This window comes from Phyllobates terribilis, unplaced genomic scaffold, assembly GCF_046119375.1.
Source record: "Phyllobates terribilis strain yellow unplaced genomic scaffold, ASM4611937v1 Scaffold_7__3_contigs__length_470593459, whole genome shotgun sequence".
Lineage (NCBI taxonomy): Eukaryota > Metazoa > Chordata > Amphibia > Anura > Dendrobatidae > Phyllobates > Phyllobates terribilis.
Window position 1 is genome coordinate 162009805 of NW_027362767.1, and position 14320 is coordinate 162024124.

General features: G+C 42.2%; 1 protein-coding gene across 3 annotated transcripts in view; it reads left to right on the forward strand.

The window, feature by feature from the left end:
• LOC141153010 (uncharacterized) overlaps positions 1–14320 on the forward strand; it is a 309390-nt gene that overhangs the window by 180199 nt on the left and 114871 nt on the right. For all 3 annotated transcript variants that reach the window (XM_073637684.1, XM_073637685.1, XM_073637686.1), the window contains 3 exons: positions 3701–3778; positions 4171–4233; positions 4635–4745. In XM_073637684.1, coding sequence (XP_073493785.1) covers positions 3701–3778; positions 4171–4233; positions 4635–4745 — 252 coding nt within the window. The remainder of the gene's footprint in view (positions 1–3700; positions 3779–4170; positions 4234–4634; positions 4746–14320) is intronic.

Sequence of the window (14320 nt, forward strand, 5' to 3'; positions counted from 1 at the left end):
TACATACACTATGGCTTGGGGTAACACAGATGGTTGAGTCTGAAGAGCTGTTTACTCATACTATAGCCTCGGAATCAGAGCTCCAAAGTTTCAGTGTCTGCTAGTCAGTGGAGTAGCCACCGCCTGTAGCTCTAATTACAAATTTTAAACTGCATCTAGCCCAGGCAATACTTTGGGCCTAGTAGCAGTGTCTGCTAGTCAGCGGAGTATCCCAGCTGTTAAGCAAGCTACACCACCTGTGGTTTGGACACTTAATTTTTTCAAAGGAAATGCTTCGGGCCCCAGACTTGCCCTCCAATAGATCCTTGTAAAAGGATTTAAAGTGTACTCATTCAAATTACAGAGCCAATTTAAATTAGAGAGCTTAGACCTGCCTCCACCGCGGGGGGTCTCGACCCACCAGTGGACAGGCACCAGTATTGGGAGAGGGGGGGCTGGCCGTCAGGGTCCACCACAGCTCTGGCACAAACCCGGCGACACGGAGGTTGCACGGGCAGGAACGGACTGGCTGTGTCGGCATCGCACTCCAGCGTAGTCCCTCTGCCCGCTCGCGCCCGTAACCTCAAAGGGATGCGCAAGCAGCTTTTCTTCCCAGGACTGTTCTCCGCCCAGCAGGAATGTGGGGGAGCTCAGGTTGGCCTTCCACTGTACTCCCTTACCTCCTCGCCCTCTTTCCTTCTTCCATTCTTCATCTAACCCCTCGGCTCTGTGGTGTCCGCTCTCCCTCCAGCTCTCTCCGACTCACAGGTGGACTACCGCGTGTATTCACATTGTGGCGAATCTTTTGGGCCCAGGCATAATAAGTTGTCGAGGGAATGGATAATATGTGCCCCCTTAGAAATGTCCATGACAACCCATTCAAGGAAGCAACTAAACGCCTCAAATACTGAGCAGGATCTGGAGCACCCCATGGGCAACAGCGATCTATATAGTATGCTCCTTCCCAGAAGCAGCCCAATAGATGCCCCCTAAATGTCTGTTTTGGCTATTAGGGTGCCCCTTCCCAACTTCTTGACCCGCCTGATTGCCTTGTCAAAGGAGGTACAGTATATACTACTGTACTTGGTTCCACATTGATGTTGTCGTTTACTGACCAGCCCCTTGGATATGACAAATGGCGGATTAGTCCGAATGTATTGGGTTCCGTTTTTGGCACAACTCACAATGGGGATACCACTACGTCTTGTAAGGAAAGTGTTCTGAATGGAACCGCCATTCTATCTAAAGATATTTCTTTTTTTTAATTTTCTTGTCATGACATCTGGGTGTTGTTAGGCTGATTTTAGATTTTTACTCCAGCATTTCTTGATTTAAGAAGGGCATGACATGCCTATATCTGTGTCTCCCCCTCCTTTTACTCCTCCACCTCTATTCTTTTCGCATGACTATATGTACTTGTCACTTTTCCATGTGTTAGTTGTGTCTTCTGAGCAGTTTGTCAGCTTTTGGACACCTTTGATGGTGTTTTCTATGTGTTTGTATGTGTTTTTGTTTGCCTGCCATTGGTTTTAACGGTGTTCGACGGTATTCGATGAACATACCGGTGTTCGACGAACCGAACTCGAACACTACGGGGGTGGCTCAACTCTAATTAGGAGCCAAACCAGACACCATCTGTAGTAAGCTGTTTCATGTGACAGATTTGGTTTCGGAGGCAAATACTGTTTATTATGACATTGGTAGAATAGTGACTAAATCGAGCACATTTACTATATACAGTATGAACTTTACGTTAAATACAAAAAGTCTCTTAAAAAGGAAATTTCACTCGATTTTTTCATTTAATCCCTTTCTGACATGGGACATATCCATACGTCCCTGTGGCCTGGTACTTATTAATCGGGGACGTATGGATACGTTCAGGCAATTTTGCATGTACAGAGGCTATGCGTGAGCAATCGCTACCGGATATCAGCTGATTCTCACAGCTGACATCCGACACTCAGTGCCAGGAGCAGTGACTGCACTTTAACCCCCTCAATGCTCTGATGGCTGCGATCGCAGCATTTAGCGAGCGAGCAGAAATGCAGAAGCTCCTCTGATCTTGGATCGGAGACCCAGTGACGTCATCGCAGGGTCCCGATTGTTGCCATGGTGATCCAATGTTGTCATGACGACATCCGGGTCATCAGGCACTAGTGCGCAGTGCATGATCTAACTAGCTTGTGTCAGTGCAGAACTGACAGTTTTGAAGTATAGCTGTGATCTTGCACTGCTATACCTTATAATTGTAATCAGAGTGCAGAAAGTCAAAGTCCCATAGTGGGACTAAGTTAAAAAAAATAAAAAAATTAAAAAAAAATTGTAAAAATATATAGGTGTAGTTTGTAAAATGAGGTCTCTTATGTGGGGGGGGGCAATCTGGTGTTCTGGCACTTTAGGGGCTTTGCCAATGTGACATGGCATCGTCAAACCAGTCTAGCAAAATATGAACTCCAATATGGAGCTACTTCCCTTCTGAACTTTCCCATGTACCTCAAAAGTAGTTTTCGACCACATATTGGGTATCGGCGTACTCAGGAGAAGTTGCACAATAAATTTTGGGGTACATTTTCTCCTGCTATCCTTGTGAAAATGAAAAAATTGAAGGCTAAAACAACATATTTGTTGAAAAAATATTTATTTTTCATTTTCACAAATAAATGTTGTAAAATTCTGGGGGTTCAAGGTGCTGACCACACATCTAAATAAGTTCCCTGAGGGGTCTAATTTCCAAAATGGTGTCACTTGTGGGGGTTTCCATTGTTTAGACACATCAGGGGCTCTCCAAACGCGATATGACACCCGCAGACCATTCGATCAAAGTCTGGATTCCAAACTGCCACTCCTTTTCTGAGCTCTGCCGTGTGCCCAAACAGTTGTTTACCCCCACATATGGGGTATCTGCATACTCAGAAAAAATTGCACAACAAATTTTGAATTCCATTTTCTCCTTATTCTCTTGTGAAAATAAAAAATGGTGCTAAAAGAACATTTTTGGGCGAAAAAAATGAAAATTTTATTTTCACAGCTCGATGTTATAATCTTCTGTCAAGCACCTGGGGGTTCAAGGTGCTCATCACACATCTACATAAATTCCCTGAGGGGGTCTAGTTTCCAAAATGGTGTCATTTGTGGGGGTTTCTACTGTTTAGGCACATCAGGGGCTCTCCAAATGCAACATGGCATCCGCTAATTATTCAAGCAAATTTTGCATTCAAAAAGTCCAATGGCGCTCCTTCCCTTCCGAACCTTGATGTGCGCCCAAACAGTAGTTTTCCTCAACATATTTGGTATCGACATACTCAGGAGAAATTGCACAACAAATTGTATGGTACAATTTCTCCAGTTACCTTCATTAAAATACAAAATTTGGAGCTAAAAACATTTTTGTGGGAAATCTGCGGCGAAGTGCACAGGCAGACGGGGCCAGGGGGGAACAAAGCGAACTCTATGTGAGCGCATGCCCGGGAAGTCAGGGAGGACAGTGCACGTCACAGGGCCCTGTGACATGCAGCAGAGGGGGAAATATGATAAACAAGCATATAGGCAGGGATTTTCGGTAATAATAAACAGGCTGGGATTTCTTGGGCCTGAGAAAATGGCGGTAAAGCAAAATACAAGTACCAGTCACCAAGTCACTGAAATCTTCTCTAAAAATATTGTTTTCAAAAAACATTTCAATTCCTGGCAAAAATGTAAAATATATGGTTCCTCGTAGGTGTAGAAAAGCAGATATTAATGGAGGAGGGACTCAAGAACGATGAACATGAGAAAAAAGAACTTTTGGGAACATCAGGTAAGATGGCAAAATGGCGAGGTTGCAATTAGACAAGGCATTTTTTAAATTGGGTGCCGTTATTTGTAAGTGATATTTCATAATTTGAAGTGCTAGATTTGTGCGAATAAATTCCAGAACTATTCTGCTTTTGGAAAATTCAGATTTTTTTCTTAGGGCGGGTAAAATTGAGAACAAATTCAATGAGTTATGAATATATTTGTTCATCTCTATCCATGAATTTTCTCGTGCTGCATCAGATCTCTGGAATGTGTTACCCCAGAAAATCAGGTTAATTTCTACCACTAAACACATTAATTATGATATGCAGGTGTCCTCTGTATTGTAAAATACTGTGGATGATGGTAAATAAGATTATTAATATTATTTTTTAAATGTACTTTTATTCACAGATAATCCTGATGAACAAGAACTGAAGGAACGAGAAAATGATCTAAGTCAAAATGGCGACATAAGTAAGTCAACATTAAGAGCCACAAGGTGGAGGAATATTTTTTACTTTTTTTAATTGACTTTTTAGCTTGTTTAGAAGATTTCATCCTAGGATAGTTTGGTAACTTATTTTATATACAACAATACATCAGTATTGCTATATATAGAGAAAATTGTGTTCTCTGATGTTCTCCTATGAAGCCAGAAGAATAAATATGGAAGCCTTGGGGGCTTTCAGAACACACTTGTCTGCCATGATGATCCATTGGCACCCCAAAATCATTTAGTGGGGAGCCAATGTATGAACCAGAAATTACGTAATTTATATGTAATGGGAGTAGACACTTCCAGGTGACCTCGGATAATAACACTGATCAAATCTTTCTGTGTGCACCAATTTTTATGAGTTTATCATTACTTACAGACAACCAGGATGAAGGACAAGCAGACGAGGATGTAAACAAGGTGAAGGCACATGAGAACAAAGATGAACACCAAAATGAAGATAATTTAACGCATCCTTTTCCAGAAATAGGTAAGACCTCATTATGAGGCAGATGATGGGGCAGTAGTTACAGTGGGTACGGAAAGCATTCAGACCCCTTTAAATTTTTCACTCTTTGTTTTATTGCAGACATTTGGTAAATTATAAAAAGTTCATTTTTTTCTCATTAATGTACACTCTGTACCCCATCTTGCATGAGAAAAACAGAAATATAGAAATTTTTGCAAATTTATTAAAAAAGAAAAATTGAAATATCACATGGTCATCAGTATTCAGACCCTCTGCTCAGTATTGAGTAGAAGCACCTGTGGCGCCCTGCTGCGCAGGGTGCCACAGAACCCAGAAGGGTGCATGGCTGGATTTGTCCACAAGAGGCCCTCACTACATTCATACACCTCCAACTCCAACCTCATACCAGCAGAGGGAGCCCGTTAGGGACATATATAGGGAAGGTGGAGCCAGGCAGCTCAGTTAAGCTTAGAGTTAGTCTACAGTTAGCTTTAGTGAGAGTGCTCATGAGGAAGCAGGCTGCTGTGAGAGGCAAGCTAGGCCTCCAGCAAGCCCTGAAGCCTGAGAGTGTGCCGACGCTCCGAGAGCAGTGAAGACACAGCACGTCAGCTGCCTAATAGTGAGGGCCCCGAGTGTGGCCGACGGCGAGGAGAAAGAGAGTGAAACGAAGGGGGCAGAGGAGCATAATAGACTCACCCTGTTTATTTACCGGACACCAGGTCCGCGCCTACAGGAATCCATCATACCCAGTAGGAACAAGCGGAATCCCAGGAGGACTACAAGTCCCTGGCAAACCTGAAGGCTAGACACACAGGACCAGGAACCATGAAGGCCCCGACATCCACGGAAAGTGGTTACCAACCAGAGGTCCTACTTAAGTAAAAGCAGGACAGATAAGCTAGGCCCAGTTGCAGGCTGGCCAGGAGCATACACAGAGACAGACACGGAACAGGAGGCCTTATACCCGCTCCCTGGGGAGAAGTCCAAAAGTGCGCCCTTCACCTGGAGTACCCTGGACCGTATCAACAGCTGTACCAGTAAAGGTAACGAAGCAAAACCCCCTGTCTCTGTCCATTACTCCCGCGGCGCCATCGTTCTCTCCCTGCACCACAACGCCCAGTGCAACCTGCACCATTCTATACTGCCCTGAGGCCTGCTCAACCTGTGGGGAGCTGTACCATCCTTAGCTGCACTGACACCGGCCTCAGAGGACTGTTGCTGCACTGGTGACCTTCACCAGACACCACAGGTGGCGTCACGAATTCTCTGAACTTTTACTGATAAGTGATACCCTCTTTTTTTTTGGTACTGACCGCCCTGGGCTAGCCACCGTGATAAACCCTGGCGAACAGCCACAGGCCCCTGGGGGCGAGTCACACCCTTTTGAGCTAGCACAGCCATTAGTCTTTTTGGGAATGATACAACAAGTTTTTCACACCTGGATTTGGGGGTCCTCATAGAATCATAGAATCATAGAATGGTAGAGTTGGAGGGGACCTCCTGGGTCATCTGGTCCAACCCCCTGCTCAAAGCAGGATTCACTAAATCATCTCAGACAGATTTCTGTCCAGCCTCTGTTTGAAGACGTCCATTGAAGGGGAACTCACTACCTCTCTTGGCAGCCTGTTCCACTCATTAATCACCCTAACTGTCAAAAAGTTTTTTCTAATATCTAATCTGTGTCTCCTCCCATTTAGTTTCATCCCATTGCTTCTAGTCTTTCCTTGTGCAAATGAGAATAAAGATGATCCTTCTACAATGTGACAGCCCTTGACATATTTGTAGACAGCTATTAAGTCTCCTCTCAGTCTTCTTTTTTGCAAGCTAAACATTCCCAAATCCTGCAACCGTTCCTCATAGGACATGGTTTGCAGACCAGTCACCATTCTGGTCGCTCTTCTCTGAACTTGCTCCAGTTTGTCTATGTCTTTTTTAAAATGTGGTGCCCAAAACTGTACACAGTATTCCAGATGAGGTCTGACCAAAGAGGAGTAAAGACCGATAATGACTTCACGTGATCTAGACTGTATGCTTCTGTTAATACATCCCAGAATTGTATTTGCCTTTTTTGCTGCTGCATCACACTGTTGACTCATGTTCAGTCTATGATCTATTAGTATACCTAATTCTTTTTCACATGTACTGTTGCTTAGCTCTATTCCTCCCATTCTGTATATGCTTTTTTCATTTTTATTGCCCAGATGTAGTACTTTGCATTTTTCCCTGTTAAAAACCATTCTGTTGGTTGCTGCCCACTGCTCCAGTTTATTTAGGTCTTTTTGAATCTTCCCTCTCTCTTCTCTAGTATTAGCTATCCCTCCTAGCTTTGTGTCATCAGCAAATTTAATCAGTTTACCCTCAATTCCTTCATCTAAATCATTGATAAAGATGTTGAACAATACAGGTCCCAGGACGGAGCCCTGTGGTACCCCACTTGAGACATTCATCCAGCTGGATGTGAAGCCATTTACAACCACCCTTTGAGTCCGATCACTAAGCCAGTTATGAATCCACCTAACAGTTGCCTGGTCCATTGCATACTTGGTCATTTTTTCAATAAGGATGGTGTGAGATACTTTGTCAAATGCTTTGCTGAAGTCAAGATATACTATATCTACAGCATTTCCCTGATCCACCCAGTCAGTGATTCTGTCATAGAAGGAAATTAAGTTAATCTGACATGACTTGTTAGTTACAAACCCATGCTGACTCTGGTTAATCACTTCATTCTTATCCAGGTACTTACATACATGTTGTTTAATAATTTGTTCAAAGATCTTTCCTGGTATAGAAGTCAGACTCACCGGCCTATAGTTCCCTGGGTCCACCTTCTTCCCCTTTTTGAAGATAGGAACAACATTTGCTCTTCTCCAGTCTTCTGGGACTTCTCCTGTTCTCCAAGAATTTTCAAAGATTATGGAGAGTGGTTCTAAAATTTCTTCTACGATCTCCTTCAGTACTCTGGGGTGTAATTCATCTGGACCTGGAGACTTGAACTCATTTATGTTAGCTAAATATTCCCTCACAATCTTTCTGTTTACAGATAACTTGGATTCCTCTATTCCTTTAAAAGGACAGTGAAGATTAGTTGATGTTACATTTTCTTTCTGAGAGAAAACAGATGCAAAATAGGAGTTAAAAAGTTTGGCCTTCTCAACATCCTCTCTTACCATTTCTCCATTTTCATCCTGTAAAAATCCTATAGCATCTTTGACTTTTCTTTTACTTTTGACATACCCCCAAAATCCTTTTTTATTGCTTTTGACATCTCTTGCAAGCCTTAATTCATTGTCAGCTTTAGCTAACCTGATACGTGCCCTGCAGGATCTGCAGACTGCATTATAATCTTTTTTAGATATGCCTCCCTCTTTCCATTTAATAAACATTTCTTTCTTTCTTTTTAGCATGTGTTTAAGTTCTGTGTTCATCCATCCTGGTTTCCTTAAATGCTTCCCATTCTTCCTACTTTTCGGGATTGTTAACGATTGTGCTTTGAGAATCTCATTTTTAAAAATTTCCCATCCTTCCTGGACATTTTTGTCCTTAAGGACATCCAGCCATTGGATCCCTCCTATTCTCTTTCTGAGTATCTTAAAATCTGCCTTTCTAAAATCTAACCTTGAAGTTTGAGTCTTCACATGTCTTCCTCCTCTAGTTATCCAAAATTCTATAATAGCATGATCGCTGCCTCCTAGGGTCCCAGCCACCTTTACCTCCTCAACCATTTCCTCCATGTTTATAAGGATTAGATCCAAAGTAGCAGATCCCCTTGTTTTCTCCCCTACCTTTTGGAAGATAAAGTTGTCAGCAAGAGAGGATAAGAATTTGCTTGACCTGTTAGTTTTACTTGAGAGAGATTCCCAACAAATGTCTGGATAGTTGAAATCTCCCATGACCACTACGTCATATTTTTTGGAGAACTTGGTCATTTGATACATAAAGAGTTCATCCATATCTTCAGCTTGCCCAGGTGGCCTGTAGTAAATGCCTACAATGGTGTCCTTTCCGTTGTTCTCTCCTTGTATTCTTACCCAAACAGTTTCCACAGAACTCCCAGTCTCTGAAGCTTCAATCTCTGTGCAGATATACGCTTTTCTAACATACAATGCGACACCTCCTCCTCGTTTATCAAGTCTGTTTCTTGCAAATAAGTTGTATCCTTTTAGCCTTGTATTCCAATCATGTGTATCGTCCTACCAAGTTTCAGTGATTCCAATGACATCATATTCCTTTTCCTGCATTAGTAGTTCTAATTCTCCTTGTTTGTTGCCCATGCTTTGTGCATTTGTATAAAAACATTTTAGTTTGTGATTGGTTTCTCTTCCTCCCATATTTTTATTATTTAAATTGTTTTGTCTTTGTTCTTCCTTTCCACTTCCAGTAGCAGAGATCTCAATAGTATTTGTCAGCTGTATGGCTTTTTCTGGCCTTTTGCTTCCCTTCCCACATTGTTCTAGTTTAAAGCTCTCCTGATGAGTGTAGCAAGGCGACTTCCAAATACACGTTTTCCAGTCTTCGTAAGGTGCACCCCATCTCTAGCAAGTAGTCCATCGTATAGGTAATTCATTCCGTGATCCAGAAATCCAAATCCTTGTTGACGGCACCATCGACGTAGCCAGTTGTTCACCTGTAGAATCTTATTCCACCTCATTGTTCCATGGCCATCCACTGGGAGGATGGATGAGAAGACCACCTGCGCTCCCAATTCTTTCACTTTCTTGGCTAAGTCTTCAAAGTCACTGCAGATGGTTTCCAGGTCCTTTCTTGCGGTGTCATTTGTCCCCACATGTATTAGCAGGAATGGGTAGTGATCTGTAGGTCTGAAGAGTCTTGATATCCTGTCAGACACATCTTTAATTTTTGCTCCTGGAAGACAGCACATTTCTCTTGAGGTTATGTCTGGTCTGCAGATAGCGGCCTCTGTTCCTCTTAGCAGGGAATCCCCCATGACCACCACTCTCCGTTTTTTCTTCACAACATTCTTCTTTCTCCATCCAGGAGGATTCTGAGGGCTTACAAGGTTATTCATTGCTGGCAAAGTCTTATTTTGTGGTATTTCTTCATGGTTCTCCTGCGTGAGAGCCTGGTACTGGTTCCTGAGCAGTATGGGTGCTGACTGCCTCTCGATCCTCCTGCTTCTGTGGGTCACATGCTTCCATTCCTCTGTTTCATCAGGTGCAGTTCGAATTTCTTCTCTTTCTGAATCATGAAGAGATAATTCTGCTCTGTCTAAGAACTCTTCACCTTCCTTAATGATTTTCAAGGTAGTTAACCTCTCTTCTAGATTTCGCAACTTTTCCTCCAACTTTTCCTCTGCCATTCTTCCTTGCAGATCCTCTCCAGTTCCGTCAGGTTGCATGGTGAACGTTGGTGGACAGCCATTTTCAGGACTCTCCAGAGATGCTCAATTGGGTTTAGGTGAGGGCTCTAGCTGGGCCAGTCAAGAATGGTCACAGAGTTCTTCTGAAGCCACTTCTTTGTTATTTTAGCTGTGTGCTTATGGTCATTGTCTTGTTGGAAGGAGAACCTTTGGCCAAGTCTGAGGTCTAGAGCACTCTGGGACAGGTTTTCATTCAGGATATCTCTGTACTTGGCCCCATTCATGTTTCCTTCAATTGCAACCAGTCGTCCTGTCCCGCAAGCTGAAAAACATCCCATAGCATGATGCTGCCACCACCATGTTTCACTGTTGAGATTGTATTGGGCAGTTGATAAGCAGTGCCTGGTTTTCTCCACACATACAGCTTATAATTATCACCAAAAAGTTTTATCTTCGTCTCATCAGACCAGAGAATCTTATTTCTCATAGTCTGGGAGTCCTTCATGTGTTTTTGAGCAAACTCTATCCAGACTTTCATATGTATTGCACTGAGGAGAGGCTTCCGTCAGGCTACTCTGCCATAAAGACCCGACTGGTGGAGGGCTGCAGTGATAGTTGACTTTGTGGAACTTTCTCCCATCTTCCTACTGCATGTCTGGAGCTCAGCCACAGTGATCTTTCGGTCCTTCTTTATCTCCCTCACCAAGGCTCTTCTCCCATGATTGCTCAATTTTGCTGGACGGCCAGGTCTAGGAAGACTTCTGGTGGTCCCAAATTCTTCCATCTAAGGATTATGGAGGCCACTATCCTCTTAGGAACCTTGAGTAATGCAGAAGTTCTTTTGTAACCTTGGCCAGATCTGTGCCTCGCCATAATTCTGTCTCTGAGCTCCTTGGGCAGTTCTTTTGAGCTCATGATTCTCACTTGGTCTGACATGCACTGTGAGCTGTGAGGTTTTATATACACAGGTGTGTTCCTTTCCAAATCAATTCCTATCAGTTTAATTAAACACAACTAGACTCCAATGAAGGAGTAGAACCATCCCAAGGAGGATCACAAGGAAATAGACAGCATGTGACTTAAATAAGAGTGTCTGACCAAAGGGTCTGAATACTTATGACCATGTGATATTTCAGTTTTTCTTTTTTAATACATTTTCAAAAAATTCTACATTTCTGTTTTTTTTAGTCAAGATGGGGTGCACAGTGTACTTTAATGAGAAAAAAAAGAACTTTTTAGAATTTACCAAAAGGCTGCAATGAAACAGTGAAAAATGTAAAGGGGTCTGAATACTTTCCGTTCCCACTGTATTAAAAGCCATGTAAAGGTCAGTAGAAAGTAATAATATTGCAGTTCATAGAACAAGTAATCAAACAAGCAATTAAAGTAGAAAATAAACTACATTTTTCAGAGCATAATAAAAAAATTAACTCACCTAACTTTCCTTAATTAAAAATGGAAAAATAAAAAAAAAATGTCCGTAAAAGTCCAGTCTAGCAAATTAAAAAATTACTTCACTTTTGCATTAAGGCAGTAAAAAGAAAAATAATTGAAACAATCAAAATTATGATTTTCGTCAGTCGCAACACCTCCTTAAAAAATGCAATAAAAAGTGTTTCAAACATCGCATGTATCACAAGTTGGTATCATTAAAATTGCCATCTTAGCACACAAAAAACCAAGCTCTCACGAAGCTCCGGCAATAGAAAACTAATAACATTTTGGTTGACAGAAAATGGTGACACAAATAGAAAAATATTTGAAAATTTCTGATTTTTTACTTCACCACTGAAATAAAAATAGAGTTAAGTTGTATGCCATATCAATCTGGAAAATAAGGCCACGTTCACACGTCCAGTATTTGGTCAATATTTCATATCAGTACTTGTAAGCCAAAATAAGAAGTGGGTGATAAATGCAGAAGTGGCGACGTGTTTCTATTATACTTTTCCTCTAATCATTCCACTCCTGGATTTGTCTTACAAATGCTGATGTAAAATATTGATCAAATACTGAACGTGTGAACTTGGCTTGAGTGATGATGTCAAAGCTAATGATAATATGGGAGATACGACCTAGGTAGCATGCAGTTGTAAGGGTGTGTGAACGCCTGCACATACTCTGCAGGCCCCCCTTGATAAAACAGGTGAAAAGTGAAAGGTGATGGGTGCCTTGTCATAATGTAATGTAATCATGTGCTAATGTTATGGGAAAATAACTTAGGGAAAGAGAGTAAAACTTAATAATAGGAATAGGAAATTAAGGATTTAGAATAGGAAGGTACTGGAGTGACAGGGAAAATAGTTTGTGGGGGGAGTAAGACTTATATATAGGGGGAGTACTTCCTGATCTTGTTCAGATAGGGTAATAGCATTGTGAAGTTTGAAACGTTTAAGTCTGTGCTGGAGTTACATTCTAGAAAGAAGGAGGAAGAGTTCAGGTTCCTGAGGGCTGAAGGTCAGTTTAGATACAGCAGGAAGAAGAACAGAGAGTGGGCAGCATGGGGAATGAGAAGCGTACAACTCTAAAGAAACTTCCCGAAACGTCCGGGGCCTACGGCCTGGAGAAAGACTGGAGGAGCCAGCCTTCATTCTAGGGAGTACTAACACTGTAACTACTGTGTCCCAAAAGACTGTATCCGTGACCAAAACTGAACAACCACAAGAGTTAAGTAAATTAGATTTTTATGGAAAAGAAACTCAGACTGGAAGTAATTGTTTGCCTGCCACATCTGGAATTCTGAAGATGATGGGGACCTCCAGGAAAACTGTGAATGTTGTAAAATACATGCAGACCACTAGGTAAACTGAACATTATCTTTTATTTGTGGGGAGTCAGGGTATGGGAGCACAGCAGCAGCCTCTCGCCACAACTACCACCCTGAACCCCTCACACAGTGATGAACTGTCACTCATTAGGAGTAGAGATGAGCGGTGTTCGACTCAAACTGTTTACCAATCTCAAATTCGAGCTGTTTTGGGCGGTGTTCGAGCCGTTTGACGAACACGAACGATTTTAAAAAAATCCGGCTGTTCGAGTTTATGTTCGACAACTGTTCATGCACCAAAATCGTAACTGGATTTTTTCACAGTAATGCTGTTAATCAATGTTAATACACATTTTCAGTGTACAGCGGGCGGGGGGAGGGGCAGGGGATGGATCTCTGAAGAAATAATGCCGATCTCCATTTTTTTTTCTTTCCCACATTTACAGTGGGGCGGTGCAGTCTGTCAGCCTATCAGCAGCGCACACACGCAGCGAAGTGCCTTTTTTCACACAAGCAAGGGCATGTGTCATTGGCTGTGTATGTCACATATCATTGCTCTATAAGACCCAGCCATTTTCCCCGTTGCCACCATTCTCTCACTGCTGCAGCTGAGTGTTAGACGGCACCGCTGCTGCTGTTAGTGCTATATTGTGTAACTGTGAATTGCAAGCGAATTTCCTGTTTAATAGACAGAAAGGTTTAGAGAGTAGGGACCAGTTGTAATTGCAGCCCCTTTGAGGGCTAGGTTACAGCAGTTCCTAGCACTTTTTGCCAGGCAGGTCTGTGCTCTTAAATAGACAGATAGGTTTTGGGAGTAGGGACTAGTTGTAATTGCAGCGCTTTCGAGGAATAGGTTACAGTATTTCCTAGCACTTTTTGCCAGGCAGGTCTGTTTTAGTGCTGTGCAAGTGTTTTTCACAGCATTTGGCTTAATCTAGCTAATCAAATCCTTTTGGGCCTCTTACAGTGTGTGTCAGTCATTGGAGTAGCCTATTTGTGTTGCAAGCTCCACCACCTGTGTATCTAATACGAATTTTTTACTGCACCTAGCCAAGTAAAACCTTTTGGGCATAGTAGCAGTGTGTGTTATTCATTGTATTAGGCCATCTGTACTCAGCTCCACCACATTTGAAATTAATAACAATTTTTTACTGCATCTAGCCCGGTAAATAATTTTGGGCCTGTAGCAGTGTGTGTTACTCATTCTATGAGGCCATCTGTACCAAGCTCCACCACATTTGAAATTAATAACAATTTTTTACTGCATCTAGCCCGGTAAATAATTTTGGGCCTGTAGCAGTGTGTGTTACTCATTCTATTAGGCCATCTGTACCAAGCTCCACCATATTTGAAATTAATAACTATTTTTTACTGCATCTAGCCCGGTAAATAATTTTGGGCCTGTAGCAGTGTGTGTTACTCATTGTATTAGCCCATCTGTACCAAGCTCCACCACATTTGAAATTAATAAATTTTTTTTACTGCATCTAGCCCTGTAAACAATTTTGG